The 12452-nt window shown below is 34.4% G+C and overlaps 1 protein-coding gene across 1 annotated transcript; it reads right to left on the reverse strand.

The window, feature by feature from the left end:
- Positions 1 to 8002: 8002 nt before the first annotated feature.
- LOC148802081 (uncharacterized) lies at positions 8003 to 9057 on the reverse strand. Its single transcript, XM_088897817.1, has one exon. It carries the CDS (start codon positions 9055 to 9057, stop codon positions 8077 to 8079), a length of 981 nt encoding a protein of 326 aa, XP_088753943.1. The 3' UTR covers positions 8003 to 8076.
- Between the last annotated feature and the right edge of the window lie 3395 nt (positions 9058 to 12452).

The following is a 12452-nucleotide window of genomic DNA, read 5'->3' on the forward strand; positions in this document are numbered from 1 at the left end:
ATATTAGTAACTTCCTAATTACAATATTAGCAACTTTCTAAATACAATATTAGTAACTTCCTAAATAGAATATTAGCAACTTTCTAAATACAATATTAGTAATTTCCTAAATGATATAGTATCTACAATATCTCCATTACAATTCTTTTTTATTTTTTCTGTACGTTCAGAAAAATTAGATAAGGATATCATTTAATTTTGATTGGTTTATACTTATGAAGTACACAGTACGAACTTAAATTGATGGTTTTGATTGTAGGAGGCTGATTCTATATCCAAAAGGAGACGAACGAAGAAGTGGGAAACATCATATCTCCTTGTACTTGGCAATTTCAGAGACAAACTCTCTCCCTCTTGGCTGGGAGGTTAATGCAAAATTGAGGTTATTTATATTTGACCAATTTCTGGAGGAATTTTTAATTGTACAAGGTAATTTAATTGTTCTAGACAGTGAGAATGCATGTAGATGCACCACAGAAGTGCTATATGCTCAATTTGATTATCATAATTGGTTTTCTTCTGTTCATGCATTTCTAATCTTGATGAAGCTATGCACGGTAGAAGTAAAACATGGATTGGGTTAAGTATATATCAAAATCAAAAAGAAAGACACTTCTCTTGCTTTCCAAATACTAGATAATATAGATTTCAAGGAAGAATAGTTAATCGAATTTAAACAAAAAGGAAACAAAAGCTATATACAAGGATGTGTTTGACAAAAGTGCTAAATGACAATCCTACAATTTGATGAGTCTTAAACCTGAATCAAGACTGCAGTGGACATTGTATATGGAAAAGGAAATTGATAAGGCTTCTCTTATGGGCTTATGGCTTTATAAGTTTTCTATATTGCTCTCATTTTTTTTTACTTACAAGAAATTGTCCTTGTGCCTAGATTCCAATGACAAGCCGAGATGTTTCCATTCGACAAAGACAGAATGGGGATTTGCTCAATTCATGTCTCTTATCATCAATATTTAATACTGCACCATTGACCTATACCCATACTTGGAAGGTAGAGAAGTTTTCTGGTTTGGTCAATGAACGCTATTACTCTGAAGTGTTCACTGTTGGAGATCATAAATGGTAACCTTCCCTATAGTTTGATGGCATGCACTTGACAAAGCTTTTGATATTATCATGAGTAAATATTCATTTTTCTGATCAGTCATTGAATCACCTTTTGATTTCAGGAAGGCAGCTCTATATCCAAATGGAAAAGGAAGTGAAAAGAGCAAGAGCCTTTCTCTGTTCTTGGAATTGGCTGATATGACAACCCTTCGTCCGAAAGAGAAGGTTCATGTTAAGTTCATCTTACGAGTAAGGGACCAAGTGGGCGGCAAGCACTCTGAATACGAAGGTAATCTACAAGGTTTAAATGTTCACAGTGAGATAGCTTTCTAAGGCTCTTTCTCTGTGTGTGTGTGTCTTTCTCTCATTAATCACTTGCACCTTTCTGTTTAATTTGTTAAGAGTACAGACAGTAATAAGAGGTAATCCAAACAGTGTTACATACAATTTAACTGTTCTGCGAGTATATTTATGGAGAAGACATTGGGCAGACCGAGTTTCAAAGTATTAGTATTGTGTATCTTATATATTGGAAAGGTTAACCGATATGTATCGGAATATGTATGGATGCTGTGGAAAGATATAATTACACTTGGATACATTAGAGAAACTCTAATTACAAATATCACAAATTAATACATCAATAATTTAAGGTTGAAATAACTATGATCATTAAACAGAGCCAAGGCCCATTTCTTTTGGAGAATAGGTAAGGTAAAAATTTATGACAAGCTCCTCAAACAGAGCCAAGGCCTAAAAGGCCAACAAAAGAAACCAATTGACTGTGCTAAAGACTAAGAAGCCTAGAAACCAACAAACCAAATACAAAACATGGGAATAACTTCTTAAAATGACTAAATGCAAGTTTAAAATTATATTAGTTTTTAGATTTATGCATATAATATGCAATTCAAAATTTTCAATTAGTAGTCACTAAATAATAATATAATGATTTTATTTCTGTAAACTACCAAAGGTTTAAGAAAACATTTTTGACATAAATTGTTGTTAAATCAATGGGTTTATAAATCATTTGTAGATTCATCTTATAGTTCCTTACTACCATAAATATCATTTAAGACATAATAAATTATTTTCACATTTTTCAGATTTTCCTAAATTTTAGGGTAAAACCCATAATTTTACTAATAGAAACTTAAGATATCATAGATATAACCATAATTTCATCATTAATTTTTACTTATTTAGTATTATTATAAAAATAGTAATTCTATTTCTTAAAATAATCACTATGTTTTGTTTATTATGCATTAAATTATTAATTAAAAAACCACAATGGTTAGATCTATGATATAATTTTGAATTTGGCGTTTTGTAATTTTGAATTTGTAAAAATCGATATAATTATTTTATTATTCTTATTAATATAAATTACTAAAATAATTTGGGGATCAATGGATTTGATAAATCATTAATAGAAATCAAGTAAGACCTATAAAATAATTGTTTTTTTTTTGTAAACGTTTGGATTTTTCTATATTTTGGGGGTGCACAAAATATAGGCAACAAATCTGTATTTTCATTTGGATCCCTAAAATACATACATCAATTAAATATGAATGATTTTCTACCTAAAAGGTGAGCATATGAATGATTAAATTAACAAAACATAAAAGTAAAATTATATTCTCTTCATCTTCTCTTTGGTTGTGCAGGTTGGGAGTGAAGAAACAGTTCCTGACCAAGCTAGGTCATACATAGTTTACATCTCTGCCCCACAACGCCCCACAGCACATCTCCGCCGTGCATTGGAACATCTTTCAATAATGACATCATTGGGAGTGGTATTAATATTGGGAGATGTTCTCAATACACGGCAGGGATGTGCTGTGAGACGAGGCGAAGATTTGAATTCGGTTATACAAATAAGGTTCTGAAAAAATCTGATGAAAATTTTGATTAAAACTACAAAAGCTAGAGATTCCAACTTGTGCAGTGCAATGTATCCACATGTATTGACTGGTATTGAACTATATCTACCGATACAATACAATACAACTCATCATGAAACTGGGACTCAATAAAAGTGGGACCTGCTATACGGAAGATGTGTGGTGTACTGGTGTGAGATCGTGTTGGACCCATCAAAAGGCTTCCTAGTGGATGATGTCTTCTTCTTTATTTATTCTGTAACAAATATTAATTCGATAGTGGAACTGCTTTTAATGGTTTTGAAATTTGTATGGAAAATCCAAGTTGAATTGCTCAGCCACCTACAAGATCTGGATGGATGAAGCTGAAAGAGTATAAGTTGGCCAATTAATTATATATAGATCATTTTTCAAGTTTCAACTACTTGATAACTATTAATTTGATACATGAAAGAGTTTTTAAAAGGGAAAAATAAATTTTATTTTATACAAATATTTAAAGTGTTCTTTTTAAAATGTTGTTAATAAGTTTATCTTTGATTTAACTGATCAAGGCAAATAGAAATGAAAACAGTTGAAAGTTTTTTAAACCCTTGAATTTCCCCACTCGATTTAATTGATCAACCGACTTTTTTTTTAATTTATAGTAAAACAAAAAATTATTAATTTAAAGGAAAAAAATAATTCAGGGATAGAAGGGCAAAAAAAACAAAACAAAAAGCAAAAATAAAAAAATAAACTGCTTGCCCAAAATTCAAAAAATAAAAACGACCAGCCAGCAGGATCTGAACAAAACATGTACAATCGGCCCAACAACCTAAAACAAAGTACTACCCGTAACATAAACCAAACAGGCCCAACCAGCAAAAGACAGCAACCAACCCAGCCCTCTCTCTGGAGGAATGGCAACGCGGCCACTTTGAGGCGGAGATCATGCGTGTCTGTTTGGCATTGATGCCGTTGCTCTAGAAAACGGTGATACATCAGTATTACGATGGAAAAAACGGTGTTTCAGGAAATGTTAATATATTTTGAATCATTTTTTCATAAAAAACGGTTCTTTAAGCTATGCCTTGGAAATCAAGAATGTGTGGTTTGGACTTTGTAGCAATGCTGAATTTAACGTTTTCTCAAATTACAACTTGTTGCTGTCAACGAGGACATGACGTGGACTTCTTATAATGGGTACCAATGCTGAAAATAGATATGGAGCATCGGTACCAAACAGAAAGTATTGTTGTTGTTCCAAGAAATATTCTACCTAGTAGCAACGTTTCCAAAAAAAATACATAATTTTCTCAAAAAATGGTATAATATCTAGATGCCAAACATATACCATATTTTTCATCCCTGATCTTGACTTTGAAATAAATCTTTCTCCCCAACTCCAATCCCCAATAGAGATGGATTCCTTGTAAAGAGGCCCAAGACCAAGACAATGTCCATTCCAAATCTCATCAGCTGGGAGGCCAGGTACTCGGCAGGAATTGGGAAAATTGTCATACAACCAATGTATCTAAAGTCAGAAATCCTTTTCAGCTTCTTGATTCCTGGAAGTTCACCAAGAGAATAGAAATCATCACCTTCAACTTCTTTACCAAAGGAAGCCTTAAGGCTTAAAAGATATCTGATCTACTTCTCTCGACTTCTCAACCAAGCCTTGCGGCCTCCCTCCTCTCCACCGAAACAAAACAAGGCCAACGGTTCCACCCTTTCAGTGAGCAAGCGCTCCTCCTCCGAGGTGCCAACAACGCATCCTGGATCCACCATGGACTGAACTTCTGCATCCTCAACCGCACCACCCAACTTGCCACACTGGAGGACAAGAATCATTGGACACGGCTGCTTAGACACCAACCACCTCACCCATACAATCATGGGACACGGTACTAAAGTAAAATCTTCACCACTCTTCTCCTCTAACACCACTGTCAATAGGGTCGGCAGGTTGTATCTTTGAGGAACTGTGAGCCGTTGTTATCAAGTATCAACTAAGATTGGAGATGCTCACTATTTCCAAACAGCTTGGAAGTAGTACAAATACAAATATATATGGTGCAAAACTTTATATTTTGAACTATTTTGTGTGTATTTGCACTGTATATATTTGTATTTGTATAAGCCTTAGTGTACAAATACAAATTTGTAGTGTAAAGTCTTATATTTTGTATTATTTTATATGTATTTGCACTGTAAATATTTGTATTTATACTCCTTCCAAATCAAGCCTTAAGTACAAAAATGAAAAATAGGAATTTTTTCCTTCTCCTTTCTCCATTTCACCTTACTAGCAGCATTTCCTTAATGCCAAGTTAACATCTTCTAATTTTCTCTTTTTTTTTTTTGTATTTTCTCCTTTCATAATGCATCATCTTTTTCAAATTTATCCCATTTGTTAACACATGGAATAGATTGGATTTTCTTTCTGATTTTTTTTTCTTTTTTTATTTTTGAGAACATAACTCACCGAGTCATTTATTCATCCACTCTGGAGCTCCTAGTCACAAACTCACTTTGGAGAACATAACTCACCAAATATACACTTATAGTGTCTTTTGGGTAGGGATGTGGAAAGAATTGTGGGTAGGAGATCCATTCATCTCCATAGTCCATCCATTCCATCATAATTAAGGTTGCATTTGGTTTGATGGGAGATTTTTGTGTGATAGGAAAGCATGGGATGGGATGGGATGGGATGAGAAAGAGAAAATGGGTGAAAATTTTTCACGTCCCATCATTTGGTTGCAAAAAGGAGAATAATGGGAAAATCAACCCTAATAACAATTATTAATTAATTATGTAATTAGTAAAATATTATTTTATATTTTATTATTAATTAATTATTATCATTAATTAATATTTTAATGTTTTTAGTTTGTATTAATTAATATTTTAATATTTTATTTTGAACTATTAATTAATTATTAAATTATTTTAATTTACTAATATTTTACTAATTGTTTATTTTAATTTATTTATGATTATTTTTTATTAAATTATTTTATTTGTATGTTATTAAACAATTAATAATTTATTATTGGGCATTGGTCTAATATTACTATAAAGGTGGTGTTTATTTTTTCTTTTTGTTAAACAAGTTTTCTCCTCCATTCCAACTTGTTCTCCACTAAAATGGTGGGATTTCACATTCTAAGAATTGGGATCTATAATACCACTTTTATCCCATCCCATCTCATGACATCCCACAAACCAAATTTAAAAAAGAAGAATATTCCAAAATATTCCATATTTTCCCTGTCCATCCCACCTACATTTTCCTTCAAGCCAAACATAGCCTAAAGGAGAGAGAGAGAGAGAGAGAGTAAAAAAAAGACATTTCCCAAAACTCTTGCTTCAAGAAAGATACTCATCCATATTTGGGCCGCATTACCATTTTTCTTGCCATGAGAGCTTCTCCTAGCGGCAATAAGAATAGAAGATTGCAGTTAGTAGTAGTATCTTCATCGATGCAATCATGCCAGACCATACATCTCCTCTTGCAACTGTCTTCCAAGAGGTAACTTTGGCCGTGTAGCATATGCAAAACTGTACACTTATAAGTACCAATTCTTTCTAGTACCCAAATCAGGATCTTAAAACCCCGTTAGTTTTGTTGGGCAAATTAAGAAGAAAGGTAAGACGGATTTGGAACAATAAGAAAAACCACAAGAAGCACTGCCACATCAGCACCACATGGACATTTGTGCTTATTGAGCATGAAACCACTGTTTGGTTTCATTATTCATCAAATAAACGCTAAAAAGCATAAACATATGGATTTATGTGCATGAGGCATTTGGGGAAATGTTAAATTCTTGTTTCCCCCCCTCCATTGCCTTGTCATTTTTTTGAAATGGAATCCAAACAATAAAAGCAAGAAAAGCGCTTAAAATAGAATTATTAAAATAAACACCCACAGAACTAATCATATACATAAACTATAACAAAAATTACAAAAAAAAAAAAACATAAAACATTTATATAATATTTAATATATAATCAGTTTGGAACACTAAGAACTGATCCCAACAAGTACGCCCAAATGGAGATGTCTTGGGATGGATTCTCTTCAACTTCAACTTGTTTATTAATTGGTCCCAACTTGTCATGAAGGTTAGGTCTTAAGAGTTAAACAATTAAACTATGATAGCATTTAATCAGCCGAACTACAATAGTAGTAGCAGAGTGAAGGAAAAGGATGGCAGAGATACGCACTTTATCTCCCTAATCTCTTGAAAATGAAAAACTGCTCTACTCAACAAAACCAGCACGTTGGGTCCTCTCTTCATTGAAATGCATCACAATCTTGGGTGCATACAAGCTTCCATTCCTCAAGATGGAGTTTGGGGTGTTTCTCCACTTTCTCTACCAAATTGAGGTCTGTCAATTGATCAACCCTATAGTGAGTTTATCAAACAGCGCTCAGCCATTTGACTCATGAGGTCTTGCTGTCATGTTGAGAGTGATGCCATAGCCTTTTCTAATTGCTCCCCTTGTTACTCTATGCCTGTGATCAAAATGAAAATTATAATCAGCAGGAATGAGATTTCATTCCCAAGGAAGGGGCAGGAAATGGCCATTCTCTCAAGTAAAAGATTGTCATTCTAGCAGGAATGGAAATGAGATTCCGACTCCGTCCAACCAAATAGTTGGAATGAGAATGACCCATTCCAATTCCAATTTCAGACCCCTATTCCAGTGAATCAAACAGGGCCTCAATATGATTGGATTACTTCGAAGCAACCCAAAGCCTCCGGAATTAACACCTCTATGTTGAAGACGTTGCTTGCATGAGTACAGATTTGAAATATGTCATAAACTCCATTAGCATGTGGATAAGGACTGATTCAACAATTATTTAATGATGGAACAATGTATTAAAAAAATTATTCAATTCTGTTTTAGATATATTGTGGCAAGATGAGTGTCTACTTGGATTCCAAGTCAATGGCACCAGATGTAATAGAGGTATGGCAACGGAACAAACAACATGAAGAATCATCATAGTTTTGTAAGGAACTCAAAATAGTTGAGGAAATTAATAAGTTTCTTTTACACAAGATGACCGCCGTAATGAAGAAAAGAAAGAACGGATCAAACATAAACAAATATGTCAACGATCAAAAGGACCTGTAGGATCGAGTTGCTTGCACAATCCAAGATAAGTGAGATAAAGAACCCGATCTTTAGCACCTGTACGATGATTCTTGGTGTGCTTACAAAAGTATTTCAGTTGATTTAGGTTGCAACACCCAAGCATCCGTCCAAGAAGCAGAAAAAGCCAATTGATCTTCCTTTTCTTCCTATCTATAATGGGCCTCGCACTGTTTACCTGCTCACAGTGCCTGCATGTGGGGAGCAGTGGATACATCCATTCTCTAGGGGCCCGATCGTGCATCGTGCTCTTCCTTGCTGTGATGAATGCTGCGACCTCCGTGAACTTACTTTCAAGTTGGAACTCCATTAAGTATTGATGCTCGCATCTCTTGCATTTTACTTCCCCAGGTATAACGTGGATGCCCATGGACAAGAGTTCGTGAAGACTGTATACGGTGGCGCGGTGGTTGGTTGCCCATGGATAAGGAGGGGTGATGACTTCGCTCTTTCCGCGACGAGGAGCCTGTCTAGGGTTACGTCGAGTGCATAAGGGACGGGAAGGACGGGACTCTTGGGGGGCTAGTGTTGACATTAAAGGACCAGTAACAAATGCAGAAATATACAGAGGATGATGAGGTGGCGATGGCGGTGGCGGGGGTGGTGGTGGCGGGGGTGGTGGGGGTGGGGGTGGGGGTGGGGGTGGGGGTGATGGTGGGGGTGTTGGTGGGGGTGGTGGTGGTGGTGGTGGTGGTGGGGGTGGGGACATGTGTGGTGGTGACGGTTGCGGTTGCGGTTGCGGTTGCGGTTTCGGTTGTTGTAGCGACGATGGAAGAGGCAGTAGCGCTGGTGACGGTGGTGGTGGTCTTGGTTTGGTTGAAGGTGGAGAAAGAGTTAGAGCAAGACTATCATCATCGAACTCCCCTGAGGAAAAGGGCCGCCAGTGATGGATGTCTTGACTATTATTCTTCCTCTTTCTGAACATATCTTCTTTGTCCATTAATGGATAGGCTTTGAATCTGAAGAGGAATAATTAGAAGCCTAAGAAATACTAGTAATTACTAATTTTCTCATAAATACTAGTAATTTCTGGTACTTTCAGTAATTACTACTAAAGAAATAATTATTATTAGTTAAGACAAAATTATTGGGTATTTCACCAAGTACTATTAATTTCACTAATAAATTAGAGATAGTTTCCGGTAATTACTACCAATTTATAATAATTACAAATAATTAACTGTTAATTAACTAAAACGAAATTATTGGTAACATCCTAACTGATTTTTCAGATAAATATACAACAATTTTCAAATAACAATAGTGATAAAATTAAAAGGAAGGTTTCAAATGACAACATTTTAACTAACCGTATTTTCCAACAAATATACAATGATTTTCAAAACACAAAATGCATAAAATTAAATGAAATCAATTGCATTTTCAAAAAAAAAATGAAATCAATTCAATTAGCAGCAGTCATCAATTATTGCTAACAATTAAAAGATTATAGTAATTTATTCAAATAAAACAACATTTTTTTAACTAACAGTATCTTACAACAAAACTATGATTTAATATTTTAATAAACTATAATTTATTCACAAAAATAATTATTTTGTCATTTTATAATTATAATTCATTAATAATTAAACCCTATATTTGAAGACACCAGATCTCCTGTCCACGAGTCTACCCACAATACACTATCCCCCGTTGATCACACTATTAATTATAGTTTTTCCCTAGTTTAAAATATAATTGTAATACAAATTAAATTATATTAAATATATAATTAAAATATAGTTAGTTTAAACCATAATTTAAATATAAATCAACATAGTTTAATTTTGTCAGTTACAGTTTAAATATAATTTAAGTTTTAATTATAAGTTAAATTATATTTACATTTAAAAATAATCTAGCTAGCTTGATATAATTTAAATTTAAAATATAATTTGGATATATTTAATTTGAAAATATAATTACTTTTTAAACTATAAATTAAACTATATTTAAATACAATTTGAATATAATTCAAACTTGAATTACAATTTAAATGTAATTACTCTAAATTACAATTTTAAACAATAATTTAAATATAACTTAGATATAATTTAAATTTAAAATACAATTATTCTTAACTACATTAAATATAATTACTGTTGTAATTACTCTAAATTGCAGTTTAGAACATAATTTAAATAATTTAAATATAATTTAACATGATTTAATTTTGCCATTGGAGCCGGGTCGACCGGATCAAGAAGACACCGACCCATATAACTCTTCTTCTCGACCCAGATGGATTTTGGACCTATAGTGGTCGCTCCGCTCGACACAGCGACCACAGTAGTGAAACAGGCTCCCGTTTTTACTGAGTTTAGGCGTCCAAAAGGAAGCAAAGACGCCGTCGTCCGGTCTTTGCAACAAAACCGGCCAAGAAAAGCTAGATTCGGCCAGTAAAGTCTCTTCTTTCGTTTGAAACTCCCCTGTTTCGTTCCAAATGGATTCAAACAAAACCTATGTTCTTAAATCGGCGAAAAGAGCGAAACATATATATGGTCGGAATACATACCTGGGACTGGGAGAGTGAATGATGTAAGAGAGGTTTATAATCCAATACAAACCGTGCTCCGGACTGTAGAGTGTAGACGTTGAGAAGACAACCGTTCTCCGCCCTTGTTTTTGCAGATTAATATATATATATATATATAGCTCGCTCTCCAATACAAACCGTGCTCCGGGCTGTAGAGAGGTTTTAATCTCGATATCCACTGCTTTTGCAGATCAGTGAAGCCTTCTGTAGGGAAACTGGGAGTTGGTTAGTTTGGGTGGATTTCTGGTATGTCACGATTCCAAATCGTGATTGATATTACATATTAGTCAAACTTTTTCGCTGGTTTCTTTTATGGAATTGGTCGTGCTTGAGATGGAGTCGGACTCTTTTGAGTAGTGGTCTGTTTAGAGTTTGAGATGGAGTCGGACTATTTTGAGTAGTGGTCTGTTTAGAGTTTGAGATGGAGTCGGACTCTTTTGAGTAGTGGACTCTCTCGTATCTCTATAGTCTGCGTGCGTTAATTAAAATTGTGCCTGCATTTTTCCTGCACAACCGCAACAGGTTCTTTTAGAGTCTCCATTCGAGAAGTATGTTTCTGGTTATCGATTTTGTAGCTGGAGGTTACAAATGGTATGTTATCAATCTAAACTCTTTGTTCTTTCAGTTCTTAATTACTTTGATCTCTCTCTCTCTCTCTCTCTCTCAATTTTTTTGCACAGAAAAAATAAGAATCTCAATGATTAAATGACAGAACACTTACCCTGAAACACGTAAAAGAATAAGGGATAATAGGAAACTAAGATAGAAACTCTAACCAATCAATTTAAACTTAGATTAATTCTAAACTAAGGTTCTAATTTCAATCCTAATCCAATAGTTTGATAATGGTTTCCATATACACCTTACCTGAACACTAATTCCCATTGGCTCACTTTGAAAGTTGCAGAAATTTCCAGTCTTCAAAACCTGATTTTTTGATTGGTTAGTCTCCATATCCTGATTATGGACAAAACTTTGTTCCGGGACACTCTTCCTTTTCATTCATACATACTGATTAGATTCTTACTAAAATTACTGAAACTGGAGAATTTCTCATAACAATCCTTTCTTTTTTTCCTTAATCTCTGTTGAATACAAGTATAGAATTAACAATACCAGGGAGAGAGAGAGAGAGGGAAGAACAGGTAATTTCTTAGCATAAGCCATTCGACTTTTTTTATAACGTAAAACCAATCTTATATGCAAACTTCACTTTATCGACTGTTCATACCTTCAAGCTTATTCCTGTAAGGAATGTTTTGATTGCAGGAAACTGATTTTACTCCCAAAAGGAAATGAGAAAAGAAGTGGGAAAGATCATATCTCCTTGTAGTTGGCAATTTCAGAGACAAGCTCTCGCCTCTTCAAATATGACCAATTTCTGGACGAATGCTTGATTGTACAAGGTTATATCTAGACAGTGGTCATGTGTAATGCTGGTTTAGCTGCATCACATTTCCCTTGTTAATCTTGTATATAACTTGGACCCGCAGGTTAAGTATCTCGTCAGCCCAATGCCCAAGCCAAACCGAAACTTCAACACTGACCGAAGTTTCAGCCTAGCTATCTTCTTAACCTCGGCTTTCATTCAGACACACAAGCTTTGGAGCTCTAATAATTAATAATGTTGTGTTTGGTTTGAAGGAAAAGACAGGAAAAGGAAGGGAAGCAAAGAGAAACCCGTGCAAACCAGACATATCCCAAGTAAATCCATTTTGTAGCCTTTTGTATTTGCATCATGTTATCCCTTGCAAATACTGATTTCAAGGTAGTGCTATCAATAGAGGGTTTGGGCC

Source organism: Nelumbo nucifera, chromosome 2, assembly GCF_055504915.1.
Source record: "Nelumbo nucifera cultivar China Antique chromosome 2, China Antique-T2T, whole genome shotgun sequence".
Taxonomy (NCBI): domain Eukaryota; kingdom Viridiplantae; phylum Streptophyta; class Magnoliopsida; order Proteales; family Nelumbonaceae; genus Nelumbo; species Nelumbo nucifera.

Bases quoted from the DNA above. Each gene is read 5' to 3' on its own strand.
- LOC148802081 (XM_088897817.1), bottom strand. From the start codon at position 9,057: ATGGACAAAGAAGATATGTTCAGAAAGAGGAAGAATAATAGTCAAGAC.